The sequence below is a fragment of the Danio rerio genome, chromosome 1, assembly GCF_049306965.1.
Source record: "Danio rerio strain Tuebingen ecotype United States chromosome 1, GRCz12tu, whole genome shotgun sequence".
In the NCBI taxonomy this organism is placed as follows: domain Eukaryota; kingdom Metazoa; phylum Chordata; class Actinopteri; order Cypriniformes; family Danionidae; genus Danio; species Danio rerio.
The window spans coordinates 20,925,331-20,947,917 of NC_133176.1; the positions used below are offsets into that span (position 1 = coordinate 20,925,331).

Genomic DNA, 22,587 nt, shown 5'->3' on the forward strand with positions numbered 1-22,587 from the left:
TCACAATGGTTTTTAAAAAATTCAAAACTGCTTTTATTCTAGCCGAAATAAAACAAATAAGACTTTTTTCAGAAGGAAAAATATTATCAGACATACTGTGAACATTGTCCTGCTCTGTTAAACATTATTTGTGAAATAAAAAAAAATTAAAACTTTACATACTGCACCTTTAGGTTGCTTTTATATAATTTGAATTCCTTACTATTTTTAATACAATTTTGAAATAACATATAGTTTTTTATATTTTTGTCTCATATTTGTGTTTATCTTAATACAGTGTTTTATTAATTTTGTTGTTATTTTACTTTATGAATAACATTTTTAATTTTCTATTTACAAAATATGATTAAGGCCTAGCCTATGTGAAAAAATTATATAATTTAATAAATCACTTTGATCAATTGATTTCATTCATTTTAAAAATAAGTTGATCATTAATCTTCTGTACTATAATACTTGCATAATTTAATTATTAGTCTAATGTCTTCACATTTTTAATAACTTAACTTATATTACTCTAAGTCATCAGTTTGTTTGTTTTATATCAGTTTGTGTTTACTTATTTTTACCAAAAGTCACTATTTATGTTTCACTCCAATGGAGCCTCAGCACTCCCATGTGGCCCTGGATTGAAAAAACTTCTTTAAGATAAACGACTGTAATGTTTACAACACAAAATAATCTGGACACTAATCATGACTCAATGCCAAAACACCAGTCTTTCACAATGACATTCTTCAGTGCCACAGGACTTTATTGACCTTATTTTCTTGGTATTTCATGATATAACACTGGCACCATGTATCCTTTTTACACAAATATGCTGAATTTTAAAAAGTTGAACTTTGTGCCACTTCTTAACCCAATACTGTTTTAAAAGGCAATCCGCTAAACCGGTCTTTCATTCTCTAGTTTTGTTACCAGTTACAGTGTAACTAGAATTTAGCAACAGCCTTGCAGTTTCTAGTAACGCTTGTCAGCAGTTTCCATAAGATACTGTTTTTCTGTTCTTGCCATGAAAAGTTTCTTCTGTGTTTCTTGATCACTTGTTGAAAGGTCTCTGCTAAATCTGGCAGCAAATGTATTTCTAACCATTGACTATTATTCTGAACACTGATCATCGTGGATATACTTTGGCCAGATCAAAGGTCACACGTCAGAGGCCAAACCAGCAGCGAACTCTACTAAAGTGCGCGTGGGTCTTCCAGACATTCCTTTCCTCAGGTACGGAATCTCGTCTTTATTGGTCATGACCCCTGCGATGTCCAGATGAGCCCAGTGATCGGCGCTCACAAACTCTCTGAGGAAGGCAGCAGCGGTGCAGGCGCCACCAGAACTGTGAGGTCACAAACTGGTTTTCAGAGTCATGGCAAACAAAACACAAAACAAGCACTGTAACCAGTGTAAATCACAAACTAGAGTGCTGTTCAAAAGGTTGAGGATATTTTTAGAAGAATTATTTTTTTAATAATAATACATTTATTTTATATAGTGACTATAAAAGTTACTTTTTCAAAGCGCTTTAATGTCCTATGCTGTTAGATGCCTTTTATTAAATGAAAAATAAAATAATGTTAGTAAAATTGTGCAGTTGTATTTCATTAATGCATTTTAAATGCATTTTCTGTGATGGCACAGCTGAACTTTTTAGTCGCAATTAGGTATCAGATGTAGTTAAAAAGGCTAATTTGGTGCTCGAGTTGCAGTTTTATATGCTTAGCACAGTTTAATACTTTTGTTAAAAAAAACATAATATAATTTTATTTTGCATTTATATTTTTTTACTATTTCTGTCTGCAACTTAATTATGCATTTTATAACCTTCAAGCTATTGTTGTTTTGTACACTTAAAAAATTATGTTTGCTGTTTGTTTAAACTCCTTATATTAAATAAACAGAAACAATACAATTCTTGAGATTTTTTAAGGCCACTTAATTGTTTTATGTTTAAAATCGATTGTGTGGAATGGATTTACTTTTTACTCTGTTTCATTATATTTTAATTAATTGCTATTAAATTTTGGTTTTGTTTTTTGTTGCTGTTTTCTTTGTAGCTTTATTAGTTCTGAATAAAAATGTTCACTTTTGTATTTTTTTTTTTACTTTTACTTTACAAAAAAATTGTGAATAGTGAATAGAAAATTCCACATTTCAGATTTTACATATTGGTAAAATTAAACGTATGTAATACATGTAAGATAAGTATATGTGACCATCTTATGTTTCACATATACTAACCTTTTCCAATATGTAAGGCCAAAAAACCATTGAATATATTATTTGAAGCAAATTGTCACTATTTCAGGAGTTTATTAAAAAAAAAAACATGAAATAAACATTTTGCTGAAAACACATAAAAGTAAAAGGAATACAAGTATAAAATCATCAGTGAAGTTGAAGATAACTCTCTTCATAATAGATTTTCTTAGTATAAAGACTTTCTTCCAGGTGAAACAGAAAGCTGGGTCAGGACATATTAAACAGGTTCAGTGTGTCCAAGTATGTTAGAGTATGTCTACACAGTGGAGGTCAGAAAAATTAGCCTTCCTGTTTAATATTTATTTTCTGTTAAAGGAAAAGAAGGTTTTTAACACATTTCTAAACACAATAGTTTTAATAACTAATTTCTAATAACTGATTTATTTTATAGTAAATAATATTTGATTAGATATTTTTCATGATACTAATATTCAACTTAAAGTATAATTTAGTAGCTTAAAGGGGTGGTCCACTACAATATCATATTTTAAACTTTAGTTGATGTGTAATGTAGCTGTGTGAACATTAACAACATCTCTGTAATGTAATTTACTCAAAGTTCAATGCAAAGGGAGACATTAGCTTTTACAGATTTAACTTAGCAAAGCCAAGTTCAGATCACACGCATTCACCATGCGCATACATCCCATGCAGCGAAGGGGCGTGGCCAGAGGCGCTGTAATGTTACAGCAGAGAAAGCTAAAATGGTATCCAAATGCTGCTATTTTCACAGAGCTTCTTCTGTTTCTGTGTTTGTGCTTTCAAAGAACAGGACACAAAGACAGAAGTGCTTACAGTTTAATTTGAATTATGTTCCAGAGAGTTAAATATATTTAGCTAGCATTTGTCAAAGGACAGCTTCCAGAATCTCTCCCAGTTTAGTGCTGGAATTAGTTAAAACTCCTTTACTTTTATTTGTGAAGTACTTTTATTTGTTAAAATTGATCTATTACAAGCATAGTTTCTAGTGTTAACCATATGTAGTAGCGAGGAAATGCTGTTTGGCACTGTTAACAATTTAGCTACAAATTCATATTTATCAGTAAAACCTCTGTAAACACCCACAATCTTCACCAGCGCTGCAGTGTCTCTCTATTTCCCTGCATTCTTCATCTCAAAAAACAAACTTGCAAAAGATATAAGAATGTTTTATTACTTACACATGCTTATAACCCGAATATATGTGAAAGACACTTGTCAGATTTTATTTTAGAGAGCAGGCATGAGGTTCAGCTGTGTGCTCTTTATGTTTTCTGTCTAATTCAGGCAGCTAACGCTGCTACCAGCTGCACTGACTGTTTACACAGCGCAAAAGCATGTGTTTGAAGGGGCGTGATATAGTGACGTGGAACCCATTTGCAAATTACAGAACATTATGTTAGCTGACCAATCAGAATCTCTTGAGGGCGGGCCTTTTGGAGGAACTAGGATATATGACAGTCGCTTTCATGTTAGCGGAGTAGCAGTATTTAATCAAAGTAAGATATGTGAAAAAATAACCTGATTTTCTACAAATGAAGCATGAGCACACGTTGCTTTGGATCTTATAAACACAGCCAAGCCTAAAAAATACACTGTGGACCACGCCTTTAACTAGGTTAATATATGTACATATTGCTTAAGGGGGCTAATAATATTGACATTAAAAGTTTTTTTTTTTAAACTATTCTAGTCTAAATAAAACAAAAAAGACAGAATATTTTTATAGGAAAAATTATGAACTAATTCTTGCTCTGTTAAACATCATTTTGGAAATATCTGAAAATGAAAAAAAATAAAACAGGGCTAATAACTTTGACTTTCAACTGTGTGTATATAAATAAATAAATTTTTTTTTAATGGATGGGCTATAAAGTATGTGCAGCGATGAATATAATATGCACTTTTAGTGGAATGAACAGTTTATAGCAGACATGCCCAAAGTAGGGCCCGCGGGCCAAAGTTGGCCGATTGTAACCTTTGATTTGGCCCACCATCCCATTTGAGCAGAGAGTGAGAATTATGGGGGCAAATGCCTTTAACACAAAGCTCGTCATTTCTAATTTGACGTAACCTTTTTTGTTTGTTTGTTTTATTGCTGAGCTACAAAAAAGCAAACTGAAATTAAATGTTTCAATTAAATATTGTACATGAATCTAATTTGTAAAAATGTCACTTGATGGAGAGAGAACTATGCAGAAGACATCGGCAATCAAGGCAAAAACTAGCGCAACTATTAAAAATGAGATTGTTTTTGTTTTTACTGTAATAAAATGATTTTAAATTGTAAAATATATATATATATATATATATATATATATATATATATATATATATATATATATATATATATATATRTATATATATATATATATATATATATATATATATATATATATATATATATATATATATATATATATATATATATATATATATGTATGTATGTATGTATGTATGTATATATATATGTATATATATATATATACTGTATTAGGTAATATAAAAAAATGCTTTCTAGTATTTTTTAAATATTATTAAATAAATTATGGAAATCATCCAGGGCAACTATATTTACCTTTGGCCCACAAGCCTCAATCAAGTTTGGTTTTGGGCCCTTTGTAAAAAAAAGTTTGGGCACCCCTGGTTTACAAAATACCTCAGCAAAACCATGATCTACTATTGTTCATAGGCCAATTAAATTAGAGGGATGGGACGTATAAAAAAAATGTACCGGCTGTATTTTCCAACGTTGTTCAGGTCTGCCAGAGCGCTGTCAGTTACTTGTTTGGTGTAGTGCTGAAACAGTGGCATCCTCCACACCCTGTCACCAGTAACAACGCTGGCCTGGAAAGAAATACAGTGCACTAATCACATCAGCTCAACCAAAGACTAACAATTTACAAGAATGATGTGAATGAGGACAATCGTCATTCTGACAATCACATGACAGTCACATCACGTATTATTACCTTATGCAGCCGCTCCCACAGCCAATCAGAGTTAGTGAACACTCCAGTGGCAGCAGAACCTAAAGCCACATCCATGGCACCTGCACACAGAGAGAAACCATTACTACGAGTATGTAGTTTGTGCACAAATGTGTGTGCTATATCAATGTAGTACCTGTGAGCGTGGCAGCATTAATTATTGCTCTGGGCTTGAAACTATGAGCATAACAGAGAGCATCAGCCAAAATCAGTCTGCCCTCTGCATCAGTGTTGTCAATCTACCGAAGAAAAAATAATGTTCCTTCTTTTTTAAACGGAAATACCTTGGCCATCATATTAGAAATACCATCTACTGCAGGAAAGTTCATTTCGGCAATTTGTCTTTTGCAGACATTTTTGATGACATAATATTTTAGTTCATAAATGCAAAACGAAATTACCAATCATTTGTGAATATGAATGAGATTTTATGCATGGATATAGTCATGTTATGTCATTTTAAATTCAAAGACATCTCTTTGTTATGACAACTTGACCTTAACAAATACACCATAAGGGTCTTTGTCTGTCATAATAACTTTAAATTACCAAAGCAACATCTCTTGTCATAAATCCATCATAAACATGATTGTCATAAGGCCATTTTAATTGTGTCATGAATTGTAAAACAGCATCTTGAACATTTTTCTCGACCTCAGCTACAGTGGTACAAATAGAATTTGTCATTTAAATGGTAAAGTATTAATGACACTGTTATAAAGAGATTTTATAACAGTTTATAAAAGTCTCATAGGCTGCATTTACACTGCATGGTTCAAGCGACTCTTCAGATTTTATTCACCCAGGTGGCACAGATCGGATATAGTCCATGTATGTGTAAGCAGGAAAAAAAATCACATGGATTCCGATTTACTCAAATCAGATTCAAGCCTTGTTCAAATGTGAAAATGTATCCTATACAATATGAATCGGAACTGTGGCCTTGTGTTTGCAGTGTAAGCATCATAAAAACCATAGCGAATGATGTAAACTCTGACGCTTTCATTTCAGAACAGACTTCAGCAGAATCCCAAACCTCATAAATCTCATACACAAGGACTAAAAAAGCTTTTATATTGTCATATAGCACAAGTATTTACGCAAATTTAAGAGTAAAAGAGAGCACAATATCCACTACGTAACCAATATAAACTATTGTAAAACTGTGGCATACGTCATGTGCATAAATCACGCCATGGACATTACATTAAGATGCCTACTGGTTTTAATAAGCCTAGATTAAAAGAAGATGGCAAAATGAGAACTTTTCTGTCATAAACTAAAGTAAAACAATTTTTAAAAAAATGAAAGCCTGTGAACACATTAAAAACAGGGAGGAGAAAAGAGCACTCTTTTATTATCAGGCCATTATTTTCCTGGTCTTTGCTGTGTAAATACAGACAATAAGTCGAATATGACAATAATACGAGTCAATTTTAAAAGATGATGTAAGCAGGTCAGCAAAAACACTGAATACGGTCACACAATACCGAAATTGACTATCAAGATTTGCAGTGTAAATGCTGCCATAAAGACTTATATTTTGATGCTTTTAGTTTTAAGAAGACTTTTTGAAAACAACTGAAATAGTTAAATGTAAACATTTATGATGCATTTTTTTGTGTCTTCATGACAATCATGTTTATGACAGCTCTATAACAAGTTGTCTTGGTAATGCCAAGTTGTCTTGACAAAGGTAAAGACAGGTTGTGATGTATTTATGTAAAGTTGTCACATCATAGACATCTCAAACAATGTCACCTGACCACACCATTTAAAATGACATAACTGAGCAAATGACAGGTGTCATAAGCATGCAAAAATCTCCTTCATATTTCTGACATGTGTCATGTCATGATTAGAAAGATGTCATGACAGTCAAGTGAAGTGTTACTAAATACCTGAATGGTTTTGCCATTTTTGGCGCGAACAACATCACCCGGCTTGTTTGCTTTTCCACTTGGCATATTTTCACAGAGTGGTGCCAAACCTGAAACAGGGAATCTAGGATTAATTTCTGTATAAATAGTTATTACTATAACAAATTCAAAAGCTCCAGTATCTAACACAGTGGACAGACCGATTATATTAATGGGGATTTTCAGAGCAGCTGCTGTCACGATAGCAGAACACACAGTGGCTGCTCCACCCATATCCGCTCTCATGGCATCCATGCCTGAAGATGGTTTAAGTGAAATACCACCACTGGAATGAGAAAGACAAACGGGTTATCAGACAGTATTTAACAACTACAGATGTGTTTAAATTCTGCTCAGGTTTAGTTACCTGTCAAAGGTGATTCCTTTGCCCACCAGCACAAGAGGAGGCTGTGCAGAGTCTGAACTGCCTTTGTAATGCAGCTCCAGAAAGATAGGGGGCTCTTCAGAGCCTTTAGACACGCTGAGAAAAGCCCCCATTTGCTCACCTTCGATCCAAGACTGAGGCCTTACAGAATGAGAGTGAAACAAAGAGAGAGAGAGAGAGAGAGAGAGAGAGAGAGAGAGAGAGAGAGAGAGAGAGAGATCAGTTCACAATTAAGGGTCCCATGAAACTAAAATAATGTTTTTAGATGTTGGTATCGGTATTATTTGTTTTTAGGATATCTATAAGCTAGTGTGCACCAAAACAGTGACAAAAGTTGCATTTAGAAGACATAAAACTGATACAAACATGCAAAGCTTGTAGTCCGTCGCATTCACAATTTTTTCACATCACTTCATACTTCAGTTTCTCAACAAATCATGACATATCAAATATTTATATTTACATATATATATATATATATATATATATATACATATATACACACACACACACATACATATACAAATATATATATATATATATATATATATATATATATATATATATATATATATATATATATATATATATATATATATATATATATTATACACATATACACACACACACATACATATACAAATATATATATATATATATATATATATATATATATATATATATATATATATATATATATATATATATATATATATATATATATATATATATATATATAGTTCCTGAAGTATTAACTCCCTGTATATTTATTTCCCTATTTTGCTAATTTCTCAAGAAAGTAAAACTGCATTTACTCAAGCCAAAATAAAACAAATAAGACTTTCTCCAGAGGAAAAAAATTACAGAAAATACTGTGAAAAATTCCTTGCTCTGTTAAACATCATTTAGGGAATATTTGAAAAAGGAAAAAAAAAATCACTGGAGGGCTAATCATTTTGACTACAACTGTATATATGTAGTGACCCTGAATTAAGAAGTTTTTACCACAAATTAAAATTTTGTTCCTGTGTTTTAATAAATTGGAATTTAGCCACAATCTTTAAATTCATTCACTCAATTTAGATCAATCCAACAATGTGATTTGTTGGGTAATCCTTAATAAATAGAGTAAATGATCTTCAGCATCTACCTCTTGTGGACAATCACTCTATCAGCAAAAAGTGAGAGTTTCTGCTCGATAGTATTTGCGAACACAGTGGGAGTGACGTGATTGGCAGGAGCCTCCATCAGTTGTCTGGCCAGGTTCTGCCCATCCCCATACAGAACACCTTTCTGCCATGCTGCTGCATCAACACTGTAAATAATCAAGACAGAATTATCTTACAAAGAGAGAGACACATTTTTATGGTGTGTTAGGGGAGATTTGTGTGTAACTGTACCTCCCATGTGGTCGGGTCTTGACACGGACCTTCTTTTTGGTCTTGAGCTCATCATACTCAAAAAGGCCAAGCACAGCGCCCTCTGCTGCTGACTGATCATCTCCACAAGGATCCACTTCCACGTGAGCAACCTCCAAATCCTGAAGCTGTCTGCAGCCCGCTGGACAAATACGGACAAAAAAAGATGTGTATTTAAAATTTTTAAAATTTTAAACGCTCTCAATTTACTAGCACATCTACTCTCAAGACCTGAACACAAACTTATTTGAGAAAAATGTAAGACTGTAATAACAATGTTGACAATTCTGTTATCAACATAAATATAAATTACATTAAAAAAATAAATAAAATAGAAACCAATACTTTGAAAAATTGTAAACGTGTATATATATATTTTAAACATTAATGTTTTTAATGTATTTTTGATCACATAGGTGAAGGCTTATTGAGCACTGAAACTTCCAAAAACATGTTTTTATAAATTTATCACAGACATATACAGACCATAATATTTAAGAGTCTTTTAATACATCATCAAATGACACTTGTCCAAATTTTGCCTGACAATATTTACAGTATTCTAAACTACTGTTACATATATGGTATTTTAGTCTTTAGTAAATCAAGGTAAAACTTATTTTTTAGACATAAATTAATAGTAATCACGGATGGGCAGTATTTATGATACATTTATTTCAAATATGTATTCATTCATTCATTCATTCATTTTCTTTTCGACTTAGCCTCTTTATTAATCCGGTGTCGCCACAGCAGAATGAACCGCCAACTTATCAGCACATTTTACGCAGTGGATGCCCTTCCAGCCCAACCCATCTCTGGGAAACATCCATACACACTCATTCACTACGGACAATTTAGCTAACTCAATTCACCTTTACCACATCTTTGGACAGTGGGGGATACCTACGCGAATGCAGGGAGAACATGCAAACTCCACCCAGAAACCCCAACTGACCCAGCTGAGGCTCGAACCAGCGACCTTCTTGATGTGAGGCGACAGCACTACTTACTGCGCCACTGCGTCGCCTCAAATACGTATTTTAAATACAAAATAGTATTGAAAAATAAGACTTTCAAGAGATGGTGGCAATTTTCACAATCAAAGAGATACAGTACTATATTCCAACTCATTACCTGTATTAAATGGTTATTACAGTGATTAGAGATCATGAAGATCATCTTCAAGACAGGACTTTCTGTATGGAATTTGAACAAAATCTATACACAAATCAAAGAGAAAAACAAGTTTTAAGAATAATACTTTTTATTCTAACAGTAGAGGTGATGAGGTGGCAGAGAAGCTGACTTAAACTTGCTCAGAGAAAGGCTGTTGCTATCAATCATTGTTTACTTCACTAAATCAATTTAATGGTCAAGAGATTGATTCAATAGGCCTGTCGATAGAAGGATTGCGAAAAATCTTTTGTAAAAGTATTTTGTAGCATTTTCAAAATACAAAATACGGTATTTTGTTTTGTTACATTTTGTGGCTGCTGTATTTTGTAGTTTATTTTGATACACATAAAAGTGAGGTACTTGGTATTTTATTTTAAGATACATTTCAATGTATTTTTGCTCATCCCTGATAGTAATAATAATATGAAATTTAAAAAAGGGCAAATTCTAAAACACAGAAAATAACAACTAAACTCTAATACACTTTTAATGTTTGAAAACCCCCTTTTAGTCTTTGAACCATACACATAAACACAAAACATACACACACAAATCATACACACATACATACACAAAACACACACACATCATCATCAAAACAAGACTAATTAAATTCACAAAAATCTAACTAAATAAAAAAAAAAAAAATATATATATATATATATATATATATATATATATATAATATATTTAAAATAAGCAGCAACGCGGTGGCGCAGTGGTTAGAATATTTGCCTCACAACTAGAAGGTCGCTGGTTTGAGCCTCGGCTGGGGAAGTTGGCATTTCTGTGTGAAGTTTGCATGTTCTTCCCATGTTCGCGTAGGTTTCCTCCGGGTGCTCCGGTTTCCCCCACAAGTCCAAAGACATGCGGTACAGGTGAATTGGATTTGCTAAAAATTGACCGTAGTGTATGAGTGTGTGTGTAAATGAGTGTGTGGATGTTTCCCAGTGATGGGTTGCAGCTGGAAGGGCATCCGCTGCGTAAAACATTTGCTAGTTAAGTTGGTGGTTCATTCCGCTGTGGCGATCCCACATTAATAAAGGGACTAAGCCGAAAAGAAAATAGATGGATGGATTTAAAATCATAATTGAATTTGGATTTATAAAGCATAAGTAAAAGTAAATAGTCTACTTTAATTGTCTCAAAAATTATTTGAGACTAAACGACACAATTTGGGTTATTAATATTCCAAACTTCAAAACTTAATTATAAAAAAACTTTACAATTATTTATTAACTTTATGATTTAATGTAATGGGTTCCATTTACATCTTTAAATATATGCAATGTACAAAAAGTTGCATACAAACAAGTGTCCTCAGAACTCATGCATTCTTTATTTTCTGTAAGCAAAACCTATTTATTTTTCTTTTCATTTTGTGGTGAGATATTAGGTTTATAAGTTTCATTCATACATACCCGACACAGCTGCACGAATGTTTTCTTTACAGTTGTCCCAGTTCTCCTTCCCACACACACCTGGGTCACTTTTGCCAAGGCCAACCACAACTACACTAGGGAAGTCCTTTAAAAGAAAATCACTTTTTAGCACTGATTATGTATTTTATACATGTAGATTCAAAAACTGTGAGTACATTTTACATTTCCTAGATAAATTACTAGATTATTAAAAAAAATTGGTTTTGAGTAATAACACAAATTATGTCAAATTATCTGTAAATTTAAAGAGCACGTATTTACCCCTTTTTCATGCTAGTTCTCCCCACCCACCGTTACCACGTTTCTGTCAGTGTGTTCATCTCCGTCATATAAACAGCACAATGACATAAAACAGATCTCACGTAATGTTTGTGAGAAATACTATAGTAAGAACTTTCCCAATGATTATTTGTTGTATTTGTTATGGAGTTAATTCAAGCCTTTCTGTGATGATGAGTCACACACAATGTCGCTACAAAGTTCACGCAGACACAGACACACACACATAGTGCGCGTTTAACTTTGCACTGCTTTTGCATGCAAATATAACCGGATACATGTTAATATTCACTGCTGTATGGATATCCATTATGTTAATGTACAAAATAAACCTGATTTGACATCCACAAAGTGAGATTGAAGCATTTTCCATTATAATTGTACTGACATGCGGCTGTGGTAATAAAATATAGACGGTAAAATCACCCATATATCACCCTATGACTGCAGAAACACTATACCTACACACAGCTCTGTCCAAACAGCTTCCAAAAGATTATTTTCATCAAAGGGGCTTTTTAACATTTGTATGTGTATTTGGGGACATTTTAACAAAAAAATATTAATTTAAAGAAAGTCTCTGATGCCAGAATCCTACGTCCAGCTTCAATTATCATTAAATTCATTCACTCGTTTTTTCCAGCTTAGTCCCTTTATTCATTAGGGGCCACCACAGCGGAACGAACCGCCAACTTATCCAGCATATGTTTTACACAGCTGATGCCCTTTCACCTGCAACCTAACACTGGGAAACACCCATTCACTCTTACAATCATACAAAAGCGCTGTTCACACAGGCGAGGACGTTACGGAAATTTTCCGGAAAAGAGCATTCACACATCCATTCCAAAATACCGGTAAATTCTGACATCATTCACCACAAATGAGCTTTAAACGGCTGAGCTTGTGTTTGTAAACATATGACTAAATTACAAACTCTGTGGATGATCAATATTGTGAACAACTTTCGCAGGATCACTTTCGCATGTCGAGATGTTCATAATATGTGCGTGTGTAGGCGCTCACAGGCTGTAAATGCGTCTGACTGTTGTGATTGGCTTAAGCAGACATTTCACGTCAGCACGTTCTAGACGTGCATGCGCTTATTACGGCAATCTTCCATCTGCATTCACACAGCGCAGCATTCCGGCAAATTGCCGGTAATGTTACAACTTCTCTTTCCGGAAAATAGCCAGAACGAATTTACCGGTATTTTCAAAAAGGACCTGTTCACACATACAACCTTTCCGGAAAATTGCCGGCAATTTTCCGGAAAGGTCTGTATGTGTGAAAGGGGCTATTGTTGGTCTAAATAATTTGACCAATAATGTGATTAATAGGTTAATTAATTATTTGCCAACTCTATTGTGACATTTCAGTGAATTTCTCATTCACTTTTTAAAAACAATAACATGATTAAAATACATAAAATTCCATTTTACACATTTAATGTGATCTGGTTTGAGGTTAGCATCTTGAGCTAAAGCACAAAATGGTGGAAAATGTCAACTCTGTTATTGTCTACTCTGTTAGTGCTATAAAAAGTTTAACAAGAAGTACATTACTAACAGAATCAAATGTTCCCTCGTTATCACATTTAAGCATCATTTTATATTATTATCCGATTCAGTTAACTGTAAATATTTTTGTGTACTGTATATCATTCAAGTTCATGAAAAATGAATAGAAAATTATTGAAATGTACCCACAACTCTGGAATTATTATTATTACTATTATTATTATTATTATTATTACGTAATCAAGCATCTAAAGGGCAGAATTGACTTGGCACCTGATGTAAACCATAGAAGATCCTGCTCTTGCCTCTCTTCAGGGGAGGTCCAGATCTACAAAACAGAGAGGAAGAAAATTGTCAGTGTACAGTAAAAACAAAACAAATTGACGTTCCAATGAGTTTGCAAAAGTCAAAACACTGACTTACAGCAAGAGCATTTCTGACAGTCTCCCGGAGAGCGACCTGTCAAACGCCGCAGCAGCCTCCGTGAGGGACACCCCATCACTGTCCGACTGCTGCTCATACACACCTAAAACTAAGCCCTGAATAACCGTTCACACAACAACAAGAAACAGTGTCAATGACCAATACAGTGATTTTACTTAATAAGACAAATGATGAAAGTTAATCTTACTTTTCGTGTACTGGATGTGACAGTGGAATCAGAAAACAGCCTACAGTTGTGTTTTCGGATTGCTGTAAGCAACGCCCTTCTGAACGGTATCAGCATCGTCTATAATATACAACTCAACTCAACCGTGATTCAATAGATAATTCTTAGAAAGCTTTTTACACGTGACATTGGAGAGTTGCGAACCACCGCAAATAATTGTCGCAGATACTGACGTCAACAAAAAACGACATTTTATTCCAAAATAAAAGTCTCATTGGCAATTAAGGATTAGGGGTATTATTTTTTGCTTCTGTGATTGCGATTGTCTAAAAATCAAAAAGCTGTAAAAAGACGACAAACGCAAACCAAATGTAATAACAAACCGTGAAAAAAAGTTTCAGAAAAAAACCTTGAGAAAACGGGGTTGTATTTGAAAATCTGGTCTGTTTTATTTGCCTCATAATTTTCCTAAAAGAAAAAATCTATTTATCGAGAAAATGTGTGAATTGTTTCTTATTCGCTTAAGTTGTGTTAGACTGAATCTTCTTTCAATTTTCAAACTTCTTCTCATTTTAGTTTAGAATAGTCTCTTAACAGCCGCAATAACGCTGTTAAATAACAAATCCTACTGTACTTTCTGTATTGTCCCCAAGTGGAAATTTATCTTTGGCTTCACCACACAACCACATCTTCCAAGCTTGCATCTACCAAGCAAAGCAACAAGTTACAGGGACTACATATTTACATATATTTCAGATTCATAAGAGTTATTTCATGAATCACTGTCATCTCAGATAGAGATCGCAATCATAATTTTATTAGTGACCTTTATATGTTCGGATTGTACATTTAAATGAAATAACGAAAATAGTTTATAAATAATCATGTTCATAAAATGCCATATTTCTGAAATATTTTCTTAGCTTAATGGTTTGCCTGTTTTCTTAATGTAGAACATAGAGGAAGCTGTCTACTGGTCTCTTTTAGTTTTAATTTATTTAAAGAAATTAATTCCTTTTTTTCTTTCTTCTGCAAAGGTTTTGACATTTACCATGTAAACACACAAATATAACATGGTCATCCGAAAGGATTATTGAAAGCATTTTTAGACAACTTTAAATAATAAACAAACTTGTTTAGACTTTATTTCCTTGCCATTTCAGAGTTTTCTTTTTTAATTGTGTAACATAAATGGTGCAGCTCCAAAATATTCACTATTTACAAGCTGGGAATTAACTTTTCAGGTCTGTGCTTTAAAAAGCACATACATTTCACTGCATAATTGAACAATGTTAAGGAATTTCCAGAAAATAAATGAATAAAATAAATAAGTAATTACAAATAAGGGAATAAATAAATAAATTAAAAAGTCTATTAATTAGTTTATATATATATATATATATATATATATATATATATATATATATATATATATATATATATATATATATATATATATATATGTGTGTGTGTGTGTGTGTGTGTGTGTGTGTGTGTGTGTGTGTGTGTGTGTGTGTGTGTGTGTGTGTGTGTGTATGTATGTATGTATGCATGTTCAAATGTTCAAGAACACAGTTGACTGCTTTAACTGAAATAAAAAAGTAAAAGCCAAAACAACACCAGGCGTTTAAACTGTATTAAATATTAGTTTTGCATTTCAGATGTGCAGATTAGTGTAACAGACTAATGACAAAATGTATAAACATAGTGAAAACTTAAACTAGTATTTAACTTTTAAAAAGCACCCTGTTGTACACTTTTATTCAACGCACACTATTTTGCAGTGATCCGCGTGCGCTTACGGCGTAGCTACTGCGCATGACTCTGATTTGCTCGCGTAAAGTAGGCCTGGCCTAAATGTTTTCATCCTTTTCGCTGCCGAAAATGCGCTCGATCGGCCGCCGAACGAAGCTAAAAAATGTCTAAACTGCGATATAAATAGCATTACGCTATCTGAAGGCGCATAGTGAGAGTGTGTGGTTTTTGCGCGACCAGAAGGAGCTTCCGCTACGCCTCGAGAGTCATAAGGCCCGCTGACCCATATTCGCGGGAGCGCTCGAGGAAGTGCGCGCATGAAATTCACCATTGCATTTCTTATTATTGCACCACCGTGACTATTCATCGCAGCGCTGCATCGTGATTCACTGACCGAAGGAACTCCGACCTGACCGAGCATCTTTGTGGATGTGTGAGTGTTTTTTTGTTCGCTGGTTATCAAATACTCGAAAAATGTGTGCACAAACGCGGCAGTTCCGTGGTAAATATGGGGCTGTGCAGGAGAAACAGGACATTGTGTACAGTTTAGTTAACAAGTATTAAAAAGTAGTACAGTCTCTTGAAATGATCGTGTCAATTTATGCACAGTCGTGACGCTTTATACTCTTATTTATCACAGTTGGTTTTGACAGGATGTCCTTGTTAGAAGAGTTTGACTGATATTGTGGTTGTAACTTGCGTGGAAGTGTTGAACTGAACTGGAGTGATGAGCACAGTGTTTGAAGGCTGAGGTGATGTTGTTTTAACTACATGCTTAATAAAAGAAACTTGTATGAAGGTTTTTAAATTACATAGCTAATGTGTCAGATGCTTACAATTTTTCATTAAATCCTTCCTTTCCAGCATTTGTGTTTTTGTTGAAGAACTTAAGCAGCCATGTGGCTCCCAACTGTCTTAAAGTGATAGTTCATCCCAAAATAAAAGTTCTGTCATCATTTACTCACACTTCACTAGGTCAAATTTCTTTTGTAGTCGTTGTTTTTGTGTGGTCAAAAGATATTTTGAAGAATGTTATTTTTCTTTCTATGGAAGTCAGTGGTTACAGGTTTTATAGTACCTTCTTTGGTGCTCAACAGAGCAAAAAGCAAAAACTCAAAATGGTTTGGAACAAGTGAATGATGAGTAAATGATGGCAGTTTCAATTTCAACTGTCCTTTTCATTTTTCACATCCGACTAAAACTAAAGTGTCCAAACATATTCACTTAAACTGTTAAATTATCACTGGCTTATCTTCTGTTTTTTATGTCTGCAGACGTTCACATTGGCAGGTCCTCTTCACCAATGTCTTCCCAACGTGTGAGGCCTTTTTTATCGCCCGACTGATCCATGAGACCGAGTTATCATGAGCTCCAGAGACAGGTATAGTTGTCATATCTTTACTTTAATACTGTACCGCTCAAAAGTTTGTTGTAATATTTGTAATTTTTATAAATGTTTTGGAAATAATTCTTACAAAGATTGCGTTAATTGTACTAAAAATTACAAACAGTGATGCTCTTATTATCAAAATTAAATATGAATATTTCAAATGCTAATACAATTTAAATTTAAAATATTATCGTCAATGTTGAAAGCAGTTGAATTGCTTGCTATATTTATGAAAGCATAACATTTTTTAAAATTAAAATAAAATGAGCATTGCAAAATCAAATTCTTTTATAATAAGAATGTAATAACTGTCACTTTTGGACAATTTTATCAGTGCATCTTTGTATAATTAAGAGATAAGTTGTTTTAATAAATACGGTTTTAAGGTGCCGTTGTTACACATGTACACTATAGTAATTACAGTTAATTATGCCTAACTACTTGCAACTTATGCTGGACCTAAACTTCATCCTGGCCATAACCATATAGTAAGCACATGTAATAAATTAGTATTACTCAATAGTTACTTGACTAGTTACACTATAAAGCCGTGCATTTATACTTTTCTGTGTGCTGTTTGTGTTGCTCTGCAATAACACTTCTGAAACGCTAGCTGGCTGTGATGTTTTTATATTCCTACGTGTCGAGTTTCTTCGCTGGTGTTTTGTTTTTTCTGAATGCTACTTCAATATACAAGTGGCTCAAAGTCGCTCATTTTGAGGCAGGGAGCGGCAGACGTGCAACAACTTAAATCATAAGATAAACACAAAACAGCAGTTTTCATCTAGAGCTTCTTCACGGGACTCCACACTTGTAAACACTTGCTCCATCAGGCTCGCACAGCTCTCAGCACCGCCCACACTCATCAGCGATACCAAGCCGACCAATCACAGAGCTTGCGATTTGCGACGTGTAGTAAAATTTTTTGAGAGGTGCACGTAAGCGTCACCTACAACCACGCCTAGGCTGTGCTGGAGCATACATGTGCGCTTGACACAGAAGTATAAATCAGCCTTAACAAGGACACCTTAAAATAAAGAAACTAAAAATACATAAGGACCTCAAACATTTAGACAATAGTGTATGACATCAATAATTCAGTAGCACTACAGAAAATATGATTTGTTTGTGTCTAAATCTCTGCACTGAACTTATTAAAATGTAGTTACTTTTATACTTACACATGCGTTTTCAGTGACCCAATTTCTACTTTCAAAAAAGTACAGTATGTTTGGTATGACTTTGATGGTTCGTCTTCGGTTTTGATCTATTTTAAGCCTCACACAGCCTCTCTGTTTCTCTCTGTGGGGATATGCAAACATTTCAAAGACGTGTAAGAACAAAAAATGTTTTCCATCACGAAAATAATATGTTTTCTTTCTGTAGGGATGATGGCAGTATTTTTGATGGGCTCATGGAGGAAGATGAGAAAGATAAGGCGAAACGGTAAGTAAAATTGATGCTTTTGATCATGTTTTATAAGTTATTATATAGAAAAGGAGGATAAACATACAGATCTGAGGTTCTCAGCTGGTATAATATTTAAGTGTAAGTAGAGTACTAAAGCACTGACATCTTTTTACTTTGAACTGTTTTTTTTTTTTGTTTATAATGTTTATAATAGGGATGGGAAGATTAACCGATATGTATCGATACGCGGTCATGCGCGTGCACGATGCGAGTGCATCGGTTGAGCAGCAGAGGATGAATGAAATTTTGGAAGCAAATCGAGATGCATCGGTTTTTGCGAGATGCATCGTTTTTTCCGAGATACAGCTTATATTTTTAATATAGAATGTATTTTTTATTTATTAACAAGTGTTGTTAACCTGTTTTTGGCGCATAATTTAATCGACCTACATAAAGTAAGCCTTAGCAACGGATTTGCGGATGTGCACACACTACAACTCAATGTATCAGGTGTGCGGATGAAGCTAGTGGAGCGCCCTCAGAAAGCGCGAGAAGCAAAACAAACATTTTATTCCCCACTGAGTTTTAAATCTAAAGTATGGCAACATTATGGATTTAAGGATGGACGACATGACAGGACAGATGCAATCTGCAAAATGTGCCGCGCATCTGTAAAATACGCGGGCAGTCCGACTAATCTGAAATCTCACTTGAAGCGGCGCCACGGTGTTGTTGTGAAAGCATCTTCCAGTGTTTCTGCATCGCCGGCTTTCGCACTGCTTCAACCAGCTCCAAAAGTGGTGAGAAAAGCATTGCAAGTTTTTTTCCATGCGCAACAGTTCTGCTCGCTTTACGCCAATAACGAATGCTATTGCATTGTTCATCTGCAAAGATATTCAGCCTAGTGTCACGGAGAACGGAGGTTTTAAACACCTCCTCCTGTTAATTTTTATTTAATTATAATAATATTAATAATAATAATGATAAAAATAATTGGGTGTCACGGTGGCACAGTGGGTAGTTTGACCACCTCACAGCAAGAAGATTGCTGGTTTGTTATATTTTTATAAGCCTGTTGTTTACAATGACAGTGATGTTTCAAAGCAGCATAACACTGTTAGTTCACAACCTTAAGTTTTGAATAATCAGTGGCAAAATATATCTTTGTAAAACTTGTTTTCATAGTTGAAAAGTTAAATCACAATTCTTGTTGTGCAATGCTAAATTTATTTATGTTGAAAGAGTGCAAATATATATATTTTTTAATATATATTGCACTTATACATTCTGTTTATCTTGAAAATACTTAAATAATATGTGCTATATGTTCTAAAATGGCCCTCTACTGTAAACTGACACTCTGGCTCTGAGAGAAAAGCCAGTTTGTAAAAAAAGTATTGGTTTTGCTTGGTTTATAAATAATCAAACTCATTCAATGGCACAGCATCCTCTTTCACATCATCTCATAAACTTGATCTAATTAGTTAGTGCTGAAATATCGCATCGTATCGTGATATGGGTGTGAATCGTATCGTGTTGCATCGCAATATGTCACAAATGTATCGCTAATATATCGGATCGTATTCTTTGTATCGAGATACGTATCGGATCGGCATTATAGCTTAGATGCCCAACCCTAGTTTATAACCTATTTCATAAACCTTAAAAATTATATGGGAAAATTACATAATGTTACCCACAGCAAGTGATTCAGACTGGAGCAAGCATATGCAGCATGAAACATGTAAAAAGCTATTTAATGTCTATTTTAGGATCTAAGGTTTAATTGGAAAAACTTTGGCTTGGTCACTGTTAACATTAATAATGCATTAATTATCAATGAAGAAATACATTTGTTAGCGTTTGTTTGTCTTTGCTAACATTAGTTATTAAAAATGCAACTGTTAGCTTAATGAATACGTTTTAATTATGTAATATAATAAATGACTTAATAATCAATGCATTATTTTATTTAACTTTAGTTTGCTTTAGAGCTGCACGATATTGGAAAAAGCTGACATTGTGTCATTTTATTTTTCTGTGATATGTATTGCGATTTTGAGGTAATTTTAGCAGATAAAATGAATAGGTCTGTTTGGAAAGAATTTATCCTTTTACATACATTGGGATGATTTTGTAGGGCATCTGCATAGATTATAATAAACCAATCACAAACATTGATAATAAAGTAGAGCAATTATACTGTGCAAATTAAATACAGTGTGTTATGATTCTGTTATAAAGTCAACAATAATCAGAAACACAAATATAATAATCAAATGTAAAATAATGTGAAGTCCTGTATATTTTGTAAAAGTATTGTTAAAGTTAGAAACGTAATTTCTGAATGTGCCTGAATGCTTCAAACTGACTTGAAATCCTTACAAAGGCCATAAAAACAAATAATTGCTAAAAGTTTTGGTAATTTTATGGTTAAACATTGCAATGATTACTAGTGTTTTGAAATGTGACCTATTATAATACTGGTTTGACTGTTATGTAACTATTGCAGATGCACATATGATGCTGAAACGATATATTGTGCATCCCTAGTTTGCATTCATTTTAGCTCCAACTTGCCTCAAAACACCTGCACACATGTTTCTAGAACCCTAGCAGAGCCTGATTAGCTAGCCCAGGTATGTCTGATTGGGGATGGAACTAAACTTTGCAGGACACCAGCCATCCAGCACTCAGTTTGGACACTACTGACTTAACTAAAGGCACAGCTAATGTTTGGAAAGGAATACTTTTTGTAAAATGTTACTGTTAATTGTTTACAGGTCATTTAATAAGACTTTACATTTATTCAAACTTTACATACTTCACACTTTTTATTCAGAACATTTGCAGTATGCTTGTTAAACATTTAATGTATTTATTTATTATTATTGTAATAACAATAAATTATTCATAATTACAAACAATCATGTAGTAGGTAATACAGTAGTTAGTTAATATTACTCCATGCTTAAATGTGTAATTATACTGTATTAAGGACACTGTAAAATAACCTGTAACTCATATTAAAAAAGTGTGAACGCTGCTAGGTTGTGTTCTTTGTGAATAAGCGTTTGCGTCTTTGTTTAATGCATTTGCATGTTTTCATGTTCATCTTCAATGGCAGAGTTTCGAGGAATAAGTCGGAGAAGAAAAGGCGGGACCAGTTCAACGTCCTCATTAAAGAACTTGGGACCATGCTGCCTGGAAACACACGAAAGATGGACAAGTCTACGATTTTGCAAAAAAGCATAGACTACCTGCGCAAGAACAAAGGTGAGGCAAGAAATCATTTATGTTTTGTTTCACAATGTGTATTATAGCACAATTCAGCAGTCACCTAGAACAGTGGTTCTCAATGTGGGCATCGGAACAATAAGGGGGGGGGGGGTCGCTTGGTGTTTTCCAAAAATCTAATTCATTTAATTAAGCTATTAGAATTACCATATTTCATCCATAACCTACAGAAGAAGAAAAAATAGTGGTTAAAAGTTACATAAAAAACAACAAAATGCAAATAAAAAGCCATCAACCTTTTTAATTTTTTAAAAATAATTTTTTTTATTTTTTGTGACCCCTGCATGATTACATTATATTGAAGACACAGCAATAGTGTCAGATGCAGCACATTGATTTTATGGCACCAGGTTAAACTTTCTGACACCTTTTTTATGGCACTCACGTACATTAAAAATAAATACAGGCCACATCTAAACATGGAGGATGGTTTACAAGTGGCATTCTTTAAAATTAAATTATGAATTTAAATGTGCGTTGCAAATTTATGACTTGATCTTATCTACCCGCGACCCACCCATAAACATCAAGTAGGTGCGTTGAAGGTGCCGTGTATATATTAGTTGTGTTTCCTCCAGATGCTGCCACCTTTGTCAGGCAAAGTTTGCAGATTGCCTCATTAAAGTTTTCAGGTTCTGGTTTTGCCTTTGGTTTGAACCCAAAATATTGCCAAACAGGCGCTTTTGCATTGCGTTTTGACACTAAATCGTCCGCCATTCTCTTTCTGTAAATTCGACTCCTCTCGTTCTCCTCAC

The 22,587-nt window shown here is 33.8% G+C and overlaps 2 protein-coding genes across 4 annotated transcripts in view; one reads left to right on the forward strand and one right to left on the reverse strand.

Moving 5' to 3' along the window:
• Window positions 1–733: 733 nt before the first annotated feature.
• Window positions 734–14,214, reverse strand: lap3 (leucine aminopeptidase 3). 2 transcript variants are annotated; one of them, NM_001114847.1, is given in 13 exon segments: window positions 734–1,336; window positions 4,973–5,085; window positions 5,211–5,290; window positions 5,365–5,467; window positions 7,130–7,218; window positions 7,309–7,433; window positions 7,515–7,673; window positions 8,683–8,847; window positions 8,933–9,092; window positions 11,551–11,656; window positions 13,644–13,698; window positions 13,794–13,909; window positions 14,002–14,214. In NM_001114847.1, coding segments are annotated over 13 exon segments (1,554 nt in total). In that variant the 5' UTR covers window positions 14,098–14,214; the 3' UTR covers window positions 734–1,149.
• A 1,592-nt stretch (window positions 14,215–15,806) lies between these two features.
• clockb (clock circadian regulator b) overlaps window positions 15,807–22,587 on the forward strand; it is a 28,875-nt gene continuing 22,094 nt past the window's right edge. Inside the window, exons 1-4 of one of the 2 annotated variants that reach the window (XM_005168339.6) lie at window positions 15,807–16,168; window positions 17,010–17,116; window positions 18,512–18,571; window positions 21,663–21,811. In XM_005168339.6, the coding sequence (XP_005168396.2) occupies window positions 17,100–17,116; window positions 18,512–18,571; window positions 21,663–21,811 (226 nt within the window). In that variant the 5' untranslated portion in view covers window positions 15,807–16,168; window positions 17,010–17,099. 2 annotated transcript variants of the gene reach the window in all.

Excerpts from the sequence above, each read along its gene's own strand:
- lap3 (XM_073947127.1), bottom strand. The coding sequence starts at position 8,780 with ATGGAGGCTCCTGCCAATCACGTCACTCCCACTGTGTTCGCAAATACT. Across the intron at positions 7,219-7,308 it reads AATCCCCATTAATATAATCG|GTTTGGCACCACTCTGTGAA; the intron begins GTCTGTCCACTG and ends TCCCTGTTTCAG. Across the intron at positions 5,468-7,129 it reads AAAATGGCAAAACCATTCAG|ATTGACAACACTGATGCAGA; the intron begins GTATTTAGTAAC and ends TTTCTTCGGTAG.